Source organism: Stomoxys calcitrans, chromosome 5 (assembly GCF_963082655.1).
Source record: "Stomoxys calcitrans chromosome 5, idStoCalc2.1, whole genome shotgun sequence".
Classification (NCBI taxonomy): Eukaryota; Metazoa; Arthropoda; class Insecta; order Diptera; family Muscidae; genus Stomoxys; species Stomoxys calcitrans.
The window spans coordinates 30775710-30791520 of record NC_081556.1 but is presented as its reverse complement, the minus strand read 5'-3'; the positions used below and the strand labels follow the sequence as shown (position 1 = coordinate 30791520).

The 15811-nt window shown below is 38.6% G+C and overlaps 2 protein-coding genes across 4 annotated transcripts in view; one reads left to right on the top strand and one right to left on the bottom strand.

Moving 5' to 3' along the window:
• The window catches only part of LOC106091204 (major facilitator superfamily domain-containing protein 6-like), an 81114-nt gene that overhangs the window by 8103 nt on the left and 57200 nt on the right, over window positions 1-15811 (top strand). For 2 of the 3 annotated variants that reach the window (XM_013257661.2, XM_013257662.2), the window contains exon 1: window positions 10705-10814. The exons of the other annotated variant lie outside the window; for it this stretch is intronic. The gene's annotated coding sequence lies outside the window, so the exon portion shown is untranslated. Of the gene's footprint in view, window positions 1-10704; window positions 10815-15811 lie in introns of those variants that run through there. 3 annotated transcript variants of the gene reach the window in all.
• Window positions 385-10506, bottom strand: LOC106091202 (uncharacterized). The gene is made up of 3 exons (XM_013257657.2): window positions 10418-10506; window positions 2524-5034; window positions 385-2022 (listed from the first exon to the last, which is right to left on the bottom strand). Exons 1-3 carry the CDS (start codon window positions 10469-10471, stop codon window positions 916-918), a joined length of 3672 nt encoding a protein of 1223 aa, XP_013113111.2. The 5' UTR covers window positions 10472-10506; the 3' UTR covers window positions 385-915.

Below are 15811 nucleotides of genomic sequence, written 5' to 3'. Positions count from 1 at the left end.
TGGATCTGAATATTCAACAGAACCAAACAAAAGAAATATAGAAATTTTGGACAACAAGTTTCTGGGAAGCCACCCGACTTTGAAAAAAGAACCCCCAAAACTGACATGTAGGCCAACCGGGACGATATGGGTCTTAAATAAAAGGCCGTTGAAAGTAGAGTGCGAATATAAGGGACCAAGAGTTTGGAGTCCTCGAAGTATCACTTAAACGCTTATGCAGAGTGACCGGGACAACGAAGAACTTAAATGAAAGGACTTTGGGATTAATGTACGAATCTGATAGCCGAATTTGGGGACAAGTATCTGTGACCCGTCATAAAAATCGTTACAATATAGGACTCAAATTAGTGGTATTTGATATGAATCATGCATTAAAATTTGGAATAAAGTTGATTCAGGAAGGACCTGAGGGTTATGGTATGTATTTGAACAAAAGGTACGATAAACAAATAATGTGATGTAGATTTGTCTCCAAAAGATTTAATAAAACAAAAATGCAAATTAGGCCATGAACATTGCATTGAGGCACCATTCCTAGTTCTGGCAACATTTGTGAGGTACTATGCCATGTAAAAATGTCTTCCCATAGAGGTGTCGCACTGCGGCATGCCGTTCGGACTCAGCTACAAAAAGCAAGCCCCTTATCATTGAGCTAAAAGTTGAATCGAACAGCACTCATTGATATGTGAGAAGTTTGCCGCTGTTCCTTAATGGAATGTTCATGGGCAAATTTGCATTTGCATTGCCCAAAAATTTTTAAGTTCTTAGCAACATGCATGTGCTGCGTGATTCGATTAGGGAATTTCTCCATTTCGTATGATAAAGGGATGTTGACATGTTTCCGGGTTTTCTGGCTTAGAAACCAGTTAAGAAGAAATGTTTACTATTCCTAACCATACAACTCTAAATAACTCTCTATTTCTTCAACACATAAACCTCGACTTTGGAATCAACTTTCAAAACCATTAAATTCATTTCATTTTGATTGGATTTGCCACAACCAATATCCAGAACTTTACCAACATCGCTCTCTTCGATATCTTCGCCATTTTGTATTTCCTGATCCAAATAAAAATCGTAAACCCTTATGCGACCATTGCTAACAGCGAAAAGTCTCCAACCATCTGAGGACAATTCCAAAGATTGGATTAAATTTTTCCTTAGAACCGAACCCGATAAAATCACCTGCTGATCGTAGACTCTCAACTCAAAAGGTTTGCGATTGGTATCAATCAAGGCCACAAAAGCTGCTGTATTTGGCCGCATATCCATATCATGGGTGGAGGCACTGAAATCCATGCTATCATAGGACTTTTGCGAATTCAAAACGATATTTTGTATGGCACAAGATTTGCCTGTTATGGAATCAATATCTGCTGGTACCGCATCATTGTTATTGTGCCCGGGATGAGGAGTACCAGGTCCTGGGCATTTCTCCGATGACGATTGTGGACGTTTGAGTTGTTTATTTAGGGCACAATTTATAATCATCACGGCTCCATTTGATAAGCCTACAGCTAAAAAGTTTTCATTGCTTAAAACTTTCAATGCAGTGGGGAACAGCAAACGACTTTCATTCAAGACAATGCGTCTAAATCTCTCAGCCTTCAGAGTTTTCGAGCACATGAGTATGAAGTTGCGATTGGTGCAAATGTAAATTTTCTCGGAGCCACATTCAATGCTGGTGAATCGCAGACCCTGCTGTCCAAAATCTCCATTGTTCTCATGCAATTCCTTTAAAGCCTCATCACTGTAGATATTCTTTTGGAATAGAGCCTTGGTCTTATCGAAACGTGAGAGGGATTGCAGAGTTTTCGTTTCCAAAAAGTCTCTGAGATAAACAATCGAACTTTGTATGAGTTTGACACGAGCCCAAGGAGAGCTGTAGCCGAATTTCTGTGATAATTTATTGGATTTTTTGGATTTGTCCGTTTTGTGGCTGGGTAGTGGATTAAATGAGGCCTCTGTGGTTTCCACCAAAGTCCAAACGGTTAACACACCGGAATCATGCAAAGAGACAAACTAGGGAAGAGACGAAATAATTGGTTATTAGAAATGTAGTTCTAAGGTAAAAAACACTGAAGAAACTAAGAAAATAAGCAGGTCATATAAGGGCTATATCTAGGTATAATCCCATAAAGGCCATTTAAGAACTAAATCTACCTGCGATAAAAAACTTTCTGTGTAAAGTTTCAGCTGAATATCTTAGTTTGGAAAGACTGTAGCGTAGATCATCTTAGAATTTTAACACGATCAATAATAAATGTAAATGGATCTTATGCACTCCATGTCGCTCAACTAGTAAGTCCACACTGGCTCTGAAAATTTAACCACTTATGGGCTAATATTCTTATAGGTAACCAAAAAGGTCTTTTTGTCAGCAATCCCGATTCTGCTGGTAAGAGACTTGAGAATCTTGTTGCTTATTCTGACTTTGTCACGAATTGTCCCTGACCGAAGGCCGTGTTTGGCGAGACCCACTAAAAGGTTGGCATTTCCCTTTAGCAGATTGATTTTACTCACCTGAGACTTGCCATAGCTTCCAGCTGAATTCGTTACACCCCAACTATTGGAGGGAGTTCGAAAACTTTTTATATCCAAGCAGGAACCCAAATCCATTAGAATTTCCTGTTTTTCTCGCAAACCAACACAAGAGGGCACAATGGATTGGGTGGCAGCAAAATGCGTCAAATAGCCATCCAGTTTAGAACAAAACGAATAGGTTTCCCTCAAGTCCCATAAGGCCACTGAACCATCACGTAGGGCAGCCACCACAATATCTGAAGAATCGTGGGAAATCTCCACTCTCGAAACATAACTCCAGGTGGTAAGAAGTCGCGTCGGCTTGTCACTCACACTTATGCACCAAACCATGAGTAGCTGAGAAAAGTCCATCTGATAAACATTCGTTTCCGGTAGAGATTCGTGTACTGTTATAACAAGATTGTGTTTGGGATTTGAAAAGATTTTCACCACTTTGAGGGTATTCAGGAATGAGGTCTGTAATTCATAGCCGAATTCTGTTATGCGTTCTAAACTACCAAGTTCCGATGGATTGACTGAAGATTGAGCCTTATTCTCAGATGCACCCAGTAGTTGATCAATAACCATTGATGACTTTAGTAAAAACGTATTGAGACGTTCATAGTTAATGGGCTTTCTGTGGATTCGTACATGGTTTTGTAGATTTCTAGACGAGCGTTGACTTCCAAGGTCCTTTAAAGTCTGCAGACTAAGTTCTAAACTGCATTCGGGTGGTGAGTTTTTCATATCACCACTCTCCTCGAATTCACCACAACAGTTTTGCATTAAAGCACCTCTGCCATAGTTGCCAGCTTGTTTATTAAGCATCTGCACCATATTCCAATCATATTGGGCTGGGTGCTGGGTCCACATGGAGCGAGTCTCCCACATATCTGTTTGTTGTTCCACATGCATGAGATTATCCTGGGTCTGGGTGGAACATTGTGTGGTGTTGAGCTTGCCATAGGTTTGCATGAACACATCATAGGATATGGGCTTCATATCGAACAGGGTAAAGGCCAGAGTATCCAATTGGATTTTTGCCATTAGATCTTTGCCACGCTTGTTGATTATGGGTTTGGCCACAAAATCACGATAGCCAAAATAGTAAACCTGAAAATTTCCTTTATTACTTGAGTTATTCAGATTCAGAGTCGAAGGTCCATAGGCAGAAATTCCTGAATCTAGCTGATCGGAAGCATTAAGACTGAAGGTCTCAAAACTGTCCACTAAATGCTGGGTAGATTGGGCAGATGTTTCACCCAATTTGGGATTTTTGCGAGAGTTCATATCATAGTGGCCGGAATCTAATTTACGTTCCTTGTCTCTGTGCAAAACGGTAATGGGATCTTGAGTTATCTCCGATTCATCATCGGTGTCATCTAGATGTTTGCTTTGCTGGCTATGCTCAGAGTCTTCGGCAGGATCACTGGATGTATCATTGCCGCTTTCCTCTTCATCCTCTGAACTCTCCTCCTCTTCCTCGTTGGTTTGTTGGGATCTCTCCTCACTTTCGTCACTGCTGCCCTCGGTATGTTGTGAGGACTTTTGTGAAGAACTGGCCTCAAAATCCGATTCATAGGAATCAAAATCATCCGAATAATTGGTTTCGTCTTCGTTATTGGTTTCCTTTTCTGTTCTAACTCTAGACCTTGAGCGTTCTCGAATTTCACTTGAACCCTGCTTTGAAGGAGGTTTCAATCTTTCGTTGTCTGGCTTTGGTGGATTGTCGAATGTAACCTCAAAGGCCACCGGATCTTTAAAGGGAACTGCTGCTGCCAATGCAGGTTCATCTTCCGTTTGTCTTTCACTCTCTCTGCGAATTTGTTCTTCACTTCTCCTCTTGGCTGATTCTCTTTTGAGAACCACAATTTCCTCGGGTGCTAACACACGACTACCTTTTCTAGTTAATTTAGGGTCTGCTTTCTGCCTTGATGGCTCTTCTTCTAGCACCTCTTGGGCTGCTTGACTTTTTCGTTTTGGCGGAGGTGAAGCTACGGTTACATTTGAATGTGTATCTAGCACAGCATTGGCTTTTGTTGCCTTGGATGAGGTGTTCTTCTTAATGGCCTCCTTGATTTCGGCTGTATGTTTGGCACGTAAAGGTTGTCTGGGCGTTGGTGAACTCGCAGAGGATTCTTTTGAAGGTATTCTCTTAATGCGCGTTGCTTGTGTGGCATTTTGTTTTGGTTCACTTGACTTTTTTGCGACTTGGCCACCACGAACTGTTGACGAGACGCTGGAGACCTGCTTTTGAAGGCTGGAGGGAGATATACTCTTGGCTCCAGGGATTTTTGAATTTGCTATTCGTCCAGTTTCCTTTTGGCTCAAGACTTTTGTCGATACATTCTTGGTCTTTGTTAATGTAGTTGCAGTAGTTTTTGAGGGTCGGGTGCTATCCTTTTCCTCTGCTGGCCTTGTTGTAGGTTTCTTAACGGTTGAAGTTTTTGATGTCGTTGATTTGGTGTTTGTTTGTTTTGTTGTTGATTCAGTTCTGGTTAATTTAGATGTCTGAAATGAAAAACGTATTAGAAATATTTTAGAAGAAATTTATAAATTGAGTTAAGATTTGGTCGAGTCTATCACAACAAAGAAAAATACATGCGGTGGAAAACAACAGCTGGTGTGAAAGGTGTTAGACTTGTATTAGTATCGTATTTACATCGTAGATACGTTTTCGCGATATATTCAATATATGTACGACCTACTACCCCTAATATGGCCGATGAGTTATTCAAACCAAATGACGAAACGCGTCCCATAGCGGTTGGTGTGTATTGTGATCTCTGGCTTTCATTTTCCATTGCAAAAATCTACGATCATTGAGCTTGTCTCAAAAGAGGAACGGCAGGGCCGAAGCTTACATACCCTCCACCATGGTTCGCATTTGTCGAGTTTTATATATCAAGTTATAGTCAGCTTCGGACCATAAATAAACTGAATGTTGAATACCATAGCAGAAGTCATAGTGTAATATTTCAGTCCATTCGGAAAAGAATCGCAACTTGTAGGGGCTCAAGAAGCGACATCGGAAGATCGGTTTATATGGGAGCTGTATCAGGCTATAGATCGATTCAGACCATATTGGACACGTGTGTTGAAGGTCATAGGAGAAGCCATTGTACAAAATTTCAGCCAAATCGGATAGGAAATGCGTCCACTAGAGACTTAAGAAGTCAAGATCCCAGATCGGTTTATATGGCAGCTATATTTGTTTATGTACCTATTTAAACCATACTTAGCACAGTTCTTGAAAGACGTAACAAAACACCACACGTAAAATTTCAGCCAAATCGGATGAGAATTGCGCCCTCTAGAGACTTAAGAAGTCAAGATCTCAGATCGGTTTATATGGCAGCTATATCAGGTTATGTACCGATTTAAACCATACTTAGCACAGTAGGTGGAAGTCTAAACAAAACACCTCATGTAAAAGTCATCTAGTGGCTCAAGAAGTCAAGATCCAAGAACGGTTTATATGACAGTTATATCAAAACATTGTCCGATATGGCCCATTTACAATCCCAATCGACCTACACTTGCTGAGCAATAGCCTGAGGAACTATCAACCACATCACTAAAGTCAGGCGGATAGCATGAGACTGAAAATCCCCCTGCCACAATCGAGACAGAAGGGGATGGCATCGAAACGGGACCCGAAAAACCCTGTGTGGTGGTTCATCTAGCTGGACTGGGCTCAAGGTGTGCACCAGCGGAGAAGCACGGAACTCGGAACGTACTTCGACGGCAGAAGCTAGTGAAGCATCTAAGGAGGAATCGTCCACACCGCAAGTGTCTAGTGTCCTGAGGAAGAGTTGTTCCACAGCTTTGTAAGGCCGCTTCGGCGGCACTAAAGGTCCTCCTAATGGCAGGGGGATTTGAGGTGGTTCTTATCCAGGAACCATGGGTGTGTGGAGGAATGGTTCGCGGAATAAGAATTCCGGGATTTAAACTACTCAAGGGTACGGCGAATAAAAATACAGAGCCTATATTCTTTCAGAGATACCGCCTTCAAACATCAAGTTGCTGGTCTGAAGCCGCTTCTGATTTTCGACCTATTAGTCTGATTTCGTGCTATTTTCGTCCTTTGAAGGTGCTTTCACTAATGTAAAACCGACGTCAATCATGAAGGAGTTCGAGTTTCTAGGCATCAACTCTACCGTAAGAAAGTTTATTAATAACTTTCTTACTAAAAGATGCATTACGGCAGGCTGTGGATCTAAAAACATGGGTCAGCAGATGAACACCTCAAGGAGGTGTTCTATCTACTCTACTTTGGAATATAGCCATTAACTTTATATTATTGTAAAGCTATGGCATTACTCTTTCTTAGGGATGTCCGGTGTCCTATAGACGATTTGCGGTATGGACGATTGGTCACTCCATACTTTCTCAATTGCAGCTGTCTCTTTTGCTGCTAGCGCTCACTTTGAACCTAATCTAACCGAATGACACACTCGCGCACGGTTCGTCTCGTCTCCAAGTTTTCCTCTCCTCCGAGTCCGACGTAGACTGATCTTTCTGTTCTAAGAAAATGCCAGGTTAAGCGATGCAGATGATTAATACTCAGGCAAGTCTCCAGCAATAACTGCTAAGAATTTCGATACATCTATAATCTGACCCTGTTGAAACCTTCATTAGACTTTTTTGGTCTTCGAGGCTCCCGATTAAGGGTTCGGGAAGGATTCCCTGAAATCTCTGAATCTTCCTCTTTGAATAAATCCAAATCGATTGGTTATTTCTTAAAGTGTACTAGTAAGCACATAATGCTACTAGGTGTTTGGAACAATTAATGAAGTTGCCTAAAGATATGCTGCAAAAAATTTTTATCACATAAATAGTTGTTAGAAGCAACTACAGTTGAACCTCGATTATCCGGCTCGCTCGGAACCGAGCTGACCACAGAAAATCGCTAAACCCAGAAATGGACTTCAACGGGCCATCAGAACTCCGGAAATATCGAAAGAGTGAGGCAGTCAGTTGTGCGTTCTCCCCGGCGTTCGATTTTGCCAAAATTTAGAACAGTGAGTTGTTTTAGACCACCCGACATTCTTCTTTAATTTGGCCCAGATCGGTCTGGATTTGGATATAGCTGCCATATAGACTGATCTCTCGATGTAAGGTTTTGGGCCCATAAAAGTGGCATTTATTGTCCGATGTCGCCGAAATTTGGGACAGTGTGTTATGCTAGGCTCTTCTACATCTTTCTTCAATTTGGCCCAGATCGGTCCAGATTTGGATATAGCTGCCATACAGACCGATCTCTTTGGTCGGGATATATTTCGATGGGAACATAAATTATACATTTTTCACTAGATTATGACGAAAGGTGGTTTACATATATACCCGAGTTTGTGGGTATCCAAAGTTCGGCCCGGCTGCACTTAACGCCTGTTTACTTGTTTTCAAGATGGAATAAAAAAATTGGGATATTGTTTTCTCAAATAAAACCAGTAAGGAAAGGGTACTTTATAATAACCTACACTATAAATAAAAGGTGGGAGCTACATCTAATTCTAAATCAATTTTGATGAACCTCGGCGGATGTTTTCAGATGGGTTATTAAAATCCCCGTACCAAATTTCGAACAAAGCAAATATGTTCAAAATGTAATAACTACGGTCGACAAATGACAACAAATTACTAAAAATGTGACGAACATATATATGGGAGCTACATCTAAATCTAAATCGATTTTGACCAAACTTCTTAGATATGCAATACCAGTAATGTTAAGAATCGTAAGAAAATCCATCCTGCCAAATTTCGAGAGAATCGGTTAACAAATGAGCATTTTATTGCAATATTCCTCAAAGTCGGATAAACATAGCTATATCTAAATCTGATCTGATTTCGACTAAACTTCATATGCGTTTGCTGTGGTTCTAGAAAAGAAAATAGGCCGATATGCATATATGGCAGCTATATCTTAATCTGAACCGATTTCTAGGAAATTCTCCAGTAACATTAGGAGTCAGAAGAAAATTATTTCTGCCAAATTTCAAGAGAATCGGTTAACATATGAGCACTTTATTGCAATATTTCTCAAAAACGGACTAATATATACATGGGAGCTATATTTAAATCTAAATCGATTTCGACCAAACTTAAAGGATATTGTGAAAGTGGTCCAAAGCGAAAGCGTTTTACCAAATTTTGGCAAAATTGTTCAATAAATGCGCTAGCAGTAGCTCTTTAAGTGCAAATCGGGCTATATATATGTATGAGAGCTATATCTAAATCTGAACTGATTTCGACTGAACTTTATAGATATTGTGGAAGTCGTCGAGGATAGCGTTGTGCACAATTTTGGCAAGATTGGTCCATAAATGCGCTTGCATTGGCTCTAGGAGTGAAAATCGGCGATATGTATGTATGAGAGCTATATCTAAATCTGGACCCATTTCTATGAAATTCACCAGTAATACCGAGAGTCAAGAGAAAATCCTTCCTTTTAAATTTCAAGGGAATCGGTTAACAAGTGACCATTTTATTGCATTAATAATGCAAATCGAACGAACATATATGTGGGAGCCCTATCCAAATCTGAACTGATTTCTATATAATTCACCAGCAATGTCGAGAGTCATAAGAACATCCTTCCAGCTAAAATTCGAGAGAATCGGCTAACAAATGACCATTTCATTGCATTTTTACTGCAAATCGGACGAACATATATATGACAGCAATATCCAAATCTGAACCGATTTTTTCCAATTTCAATAGGTTTCGTCTCTAGGGTAAAAAACATGCCCATACCAAATTTGAGGACGATCGGAAGAAAATTTCGACCTGTAGTTTGTACACAAATTAACATGGACAGACAGATAGACGGACGTAGCTAAATCGAAACAGAAGTGATTCGGAGTCGATCGGTATACTTATCAATGGGTCTATCTCTCTTCCTTTTGGGTGTTACAAACAAACAGCAGTAGTGATGTAGGGTATAAAAAAACAAAACAATAACTGAAATACTTTTGTTTTTATTGTAAGTAAGTTTCTCTGGCGCACCCTGTACCTCGGCACATTGGCTTTTACAGAATGTAAGAGTAGTGTTGCACCCAGATTTGTAGTTATTCATTGATTGAGGTTGCGAGGTTTTCTTCTCTGGTTTTTGGGGACTTTTAGTACGCTTTAAATATCGATAACTATTTTAAATACATCAGTTTTGTTTTCTTCTTTCGAATTACTAACAATCGATAGCCACAAACACTCGATAACATTATGTTGTTGTTTATTTCCATAATCACTTTAACGAATGCTGAGTCAAGTGTGTGCTATCTGTAAGAGAGCAGCACCGAACATTTGTAAATAAATGCCTCAGCATTTGCTGCTTTCTCTCTCACTCTTCCCCCGCTTTCGTGATCAATGAATAGTAAGAGAGCAATTCTCCCAATAGTTCCCAATGCCACTGATTTTTATTCCCATTTCTTTTGTTGCTGTATGGCGGCAGGCAATACAGGTCAAGATAATACTCAATAAAATTCTCTACAACCCCCACTACAGCACATACATGCAATGGTTGTCGGGAATGAAAAATATAAATACAACTACAACAAAAACAAGTTGATGTGAAAGTAAAAAAGTACAACGTTGTACAATCTCTAATAAATTAAACTGATCAAACTCTAGTTTCTAACGAGGAGTGTTCATAAGCTAAAACACAGTGAAACGGGAAATAATTAATTTAAAAAAAGCAAGGAAAAATTAAAATTTTCACAGCGGCACTATTGAAGTACACAAATTGGACATGATGAAATTCGTGGATGTGTATTAAATGTTTGTGTGTGTGTGTGTAGCGTTGTGCATTCCCGATACATTTCTTAAGTCACTACACTTTGTCAGTGTTTAGTTGTTGGTAGTTTAAACGAGTGTTTGTATTCTTTCTGCTTACTTCTCTTTTAATAACCTTTGTGTTCACATTACTACTATTAGCAATCTTCGACATTTAAACAATTTTATCCACACAAAAGTCCACAACACTTTGTTTTAGAGTTGTAAAAAAATTGTACAATAAAAAATAAACTGCGTACTTTCGCGAAATAATGAATCGGTTTCGTGGTTAATCAATGGAATATCGTGTCCTGAACTGTGGCAAAATACATTATCCTAATAATATATTCATGGTGACATTTCCTTAATTCCTAAGCAACGGATCCTAATTACCTATACCTACATATGGCATATATGTAGTTCATGGCAACCGTAAAAAGTGAAATAAAAACAAAAACACAAGAAAATCAACAGCTGTTTTTCGAAAAACCAACAAAGCATACAAGGCAAGGCGAGAGGTGAGTTAGTTAGTTATAATACAATACAGCTGTTTAATATGGCATTTTCACCACTCGTATTTTTCGTGGTGGTGAATTGTAATGTGTGTTGGTATATGACAATATGGCACAGGGTTGATTTGTTAGAAACCGTTAAAAGCAAATTGAATAATTATGGGGAGAAAAACTATACACTGCAATAAATGATTTGTGATTTGGTTTCGTACGCCAACAAAAGGACGCTACCGAAAAATATTGCAATAAACAGATTGGAGGAGCCTAAGGTGACAAACAACACTCAAACAAATTTGTTATTCAAATAGCAAAAATGTTTGCTAAAACATCAGTTTTTGCCTGCTGAAAATGGGAAAGCAGACAATACAGCTGTTTCAGCAAACATAGGGCTGCTGTATTAGCAAACATTCCTTATTGCTATTTCAAATAAAAAAAATCAGATGTATTGAGTACACAAGTCTGCTGATTTTTTTTCAACAGATTTGTATGCTACCTTTTATACCCTCCACCATAGGATGGGGGTATACTAATTTCGTCATTTTGTTTGTAACTCCGCAAAATATTCCTCTAAGACCCCATAAAGTATATATATTCTTGATCCCCATGTCATTTTAAGTCGATCTAGCCATGTCCGTCCGTCTGTCTGTCTGTCGAAAGCACGCTAACTTTCGAAGGAGTAAAGCTAGCCCCTTGAAATTTTGCACGAATACTTGTTATTAGTGAAGGTCGGTTGGGATTGTAAATGTACCACATCGGTCCCTATAAACCAATCTTGGATCTTGACTTCTTTAGCCACTAGAGAGCGCAATTCTTATCCGATTTAGCTGACATTTTACATGACGTGTTTAGTTATGATTTTCAACAACTGTGTTGAGTGTGGTTCAAATCGGCCCATAACCTAATATAGCTGTCATATAAACCGATCTTGGATCTTGACTTCTTGAGTCACTAGAGGGCGCAATTCTTATCCGATTTGGCTGAAATTTTTTTTTTGGAAGAAGTGGTTTTTTATGACGTGCAACAACTGTGCCAAATATGGTTTTAATTGGTCCATAACCTGATATAGCTGACATAAAAACTTGACTTCTTCAGTCACTAGAGGGCGCAATTCTTATCCGATTTGGCTGAAATTTTGCATGAGGTGTTTTGTTACGATTTCCAACAACTGTGGTACAAATCGGTCCATAAGCTGATATAGCTGTTATATAAACCGATCTGGGGTTTTGACTTCTTCAGCCTCTATAGGGCGCAATTCTTATCCGATTTGGCTGAAATTTTGCATGAGGTGTTTTGTTATGACTTCCAAATCGGCCCATAGCATGATATAGCTGCCATAAAAACCGATCTTGAATCTTGACTTCTTGAGCCACTAGAGAGCGCAATTCTTATCCTATTTGGCTGAAATTTTGCAAGAAGTGTTTTGTTATGACGTCCAACTGTGCCAAATATGGTTTTAATTGGTCCTTAACCTGATATAGCTGACATATAAACCGATCTGGGATCTTGACATCTAGAGATCGCAATTATTATCCGATTTGGCTGAAATTTTGTACAACGACTTCTCTTATGACGTTCAATTATGGTCTGAATCGGTCTATAGCCTGATACAGCTCCCATATAAACCGAACTCCCTATTTTACTTCTTGAGCCCCTTAAGGACCCAATTTTTATACGAATTGGCTAAAATTTTACACAACGACTTATACTATGGTCTCCAACATTCAGTTCAATTATGGTCCGATTCGGACGATAACTTGATATTATAGCTCCAATATCATAGCAATTCTTTCCTTTTTCATATGTTTGCCTTGACAAATGCGATCCATGGTGTAAGATATATAAGATTCGACCCGGCCAAACTTAGCACGCTTTTACTTGTCATGGTTTTATGTTGGAAGAGAGGATTTTAATTTGGGGAATATTACTCCAAAGAAACTACGTGATCCATCCATTTGTATATAGAGAAATTCGCATAACTGACAATGTTACAGCAATTTCAACCTCACCTTGATTTTTTTTTTGCATTTTTCGTAATATTTGTTATGGGATTCTGAGCTTGTTTTTTGAAGAAAAAACGTAGGAGTTGCACTGAACCGTATTTTTTGCCATAATCTTCAATATTGTATACTCAACTCGAAAAATTTTTTCGCATCAAAAATTGAAAATTTTCACAAGGGGTTAGTCTTTGCTAAAAAAATGCAAAAAAAAATGAAATTTCAAGTAATTCTGTTTATTGGTTGAATCGTCTTCGAATTTCGAACTGCGGAATGCTAGAAAATTTTCGAAATTCGAAAAAATAAAGGAGTTACAGCGTTTTTAGGCTTGAAAACGACCTTGAATTTTTACGCCCAAAAAATATGGTTTTTTGCGATGTTTTTCATAGAAAACTTTACATTATTGCTTTATCTAGCACCACTATGGAAAGAGATTTTCCTCACGAATCCAACGGTTTCTGATAACTTTAGAAGTTTGCAAAACTGAGGAAGTTACAGCTATTGCAAACTCACTTTGATTTTTTTGAATTTTTTTGGATATGAATTATGCGATTTTGAAGCAATACTCTAAAGTTTTCAAGGAAATAGGAAAGAGTATTGCTTTGTCCAGCACCATTACGGAAAGAGATTTTCTTCACGAATCGAACTTAGAATTTTGAAATTTGCAAAACTAACGATGTAACAGCAATTTCAAACTTACCTTGATTTTTTAGCATTTTTTGAATTTAAATTTTGCGATTTTGAGCTTTGTTTTGAAGTACACACATAGGAGTTGCACTAATCCGAATTTTTTACATATATCTTCAATATTGTATACTCAACTCGAAAATTTAAAATTTTATAAGGGGCTAGCTCGCATTTTCATACCCACCACCGAAGGATGGGGATATACTTATTTCGTCATTCCGTTTGCAACACATCGATATATCCATTTCCGACCCTATAAAGTATTGATCAGCGTAAAAATCTAAGACAATCTAGCCATGTACGTCCGACTGTCTGTTGAAATCACGCTACAGTCTTTAAAAATAGAGAGATACTGAGCTGCAACTTTGCACAGTTCCTTTTTTCCATAAGCAAGTTAAATTCGTAGATGGGCTATATCGGACTATATCTTGATATAGCTCCCATATAAACCGATAAGAGGCGCATTTATTGTCCGATTTTGTCAAAATTTGGGACAGTGAGTTGTGTTAGGCCCTTCGACATCTGTCTTCAATTTGGCCCGATCTCTCAAATTTAAGGTTTTGAGCCCATAAAAAGCGCATTTATTGTCCGATGTCGCCGAAATTTGGGGCATTGAGTTAAGTTAAGCCCTTCGACATGCTTCTTCAATTTGGCCCAGATCGGTTCAGATTTGCATATAGCTGCCATATTGATCGATCTTTCGATTTAAGGTTTTGGGCCCATAAGAGACGCATTTATTGTCCGATTTTGCTGAAATTTGGGACAGTCAGTTGTGTTAGGCCAGTCGACATCGCTTTTGAATTTGGCCCCGATCGGTCCAGATTTGCACATAGCTGCCATATAGACCAATCTCTCGATTTAAGGTCTCGGGCCCATAAAAGTCCCATTTATTGTCCGATTTCGTTGAAATTTGGGACAATGAGTTGTGTTTGGCCCTTGAAAATTCTTCTTTAATTTGCCTCAGATCGGTCCAAATTTGTTTTGAGGGGATATAGTTGACCTTTTTATATTTATCGGCTATAGATCATGGGAAAAAAAACAAAGTGTTTTGCTGTTTTTTGTCTTATTTTATTTCCAATATTTCGGTCGACTTCGTCAAACCATTTTCGAGGCTAGATCTAAAACATTTTAGTTACATAATTCACAATATTATTTTTAAAATATATTAGATTTTAAAATATGGAGTTGCGTTTAATGTGATGCTGTTGTATTCACCGTCTGCTGCCAACTATCGTTGCATTTCTTTGCTTTCTAACGATGTGCGTTTAGATTTTTGCACAGCTCTCTATATCTCTTTTGTAGTTTATTCTCTTGTCCGGCGGGATGTCGATGATGTGCAGCATCTTGAGAGTGAATGTGCATCTGTAGTGATGGTCTTGAGCCAAAATCTCAATATCATTTAAGTTGGGACTGTGTCCAGTCGATGCACAGTGGGTAGCAAGGGTTGTTTTTTGTTCCGGTAGTTTGTCCACAGCTTTTTGGTCTGATTTATGGGATGATAATCCGGGCTTTAGCTTTGCCATTGTCATATGCATATGCTGGCCTTGTCACCGCTACATTTGATCCTATAAACAACGTTCGATTTATTCCCTTTTTGGACTTTGGATTTTGTCCTGCTGAAAAGTTCATTTACCGTTCTATTCGTTCTCAATGCTAGCTGGAACTTTTCGTTGTTTTATATATTTGACTTACATAGTCTTTCCGAAAACCCTTCTATGTATGTCATAGTTTCATATACTTTTCCCTCTCTACTCTCCGTATTCTTTCCAGTGGTTTGTTTGGCATTCTTGTTTATGTTGGGAAATCATTGGCCCCTAAAATGTTCCTGATCTCTCCTGATGAAATTTTTCGCGGTGTTTATTTTTATCTTTTTATGATATTTCGAATAAAAGTTATCGTCCTGACACTGTTGATTTCTGGTACCAATCGATTTTCATCGAGTTTCTATGTCTATGAACGACACAATCCAAATACGATAATTTTCCATCGGTTTCCTCTTCTTTTGTGAATTGTATCCAGGGGTTATATGCGTTCAGAGCTTCTAATATTTTGTCCACATCTGATTTTCTGACAATCGCAAAGATATCATCCGCATATTAAGTTATAATTCTCGGTTTGCTTACACTTTCATATTCATTGTCAAATAGATCCTCCATGATTATATCTGCAATGATGGGCGATGCTGGAGAACCCATCGGCATACCCTTAAGTTGTTCATAAATCGTTTCTTCATATTTAAAGTATCTGTTGCCCTTGATGCAAAAAGATACTAATTGCGAGTATATTTTTCCAGATCTTCCCATTTTCTTTCAATCATATGGA

Coding starts and splice junctions, on each gene's coding strand:
- LOC106091202 (XM_013257657.2), bottom strand. CDS start 10,471: ATGTCGAAGATTGCTAATAGTAGTAATGTGAACACAAAGGTTATTAAA. Junction 5,035..10,417: donor CAAAGGTTATTAAAAGAGAA/GTAAGCAGAAAG, acceptor TTTTCATTTCAG/ACATCTAAATTAACCAGAAC. Junction 2,023..2,523: donor GAAGCTATGGCAAGTCTCAG/GTGAGTAAAATC, acceptor TCTCTTCCCTAG/TTTGTCTCTTTGCATGATTC.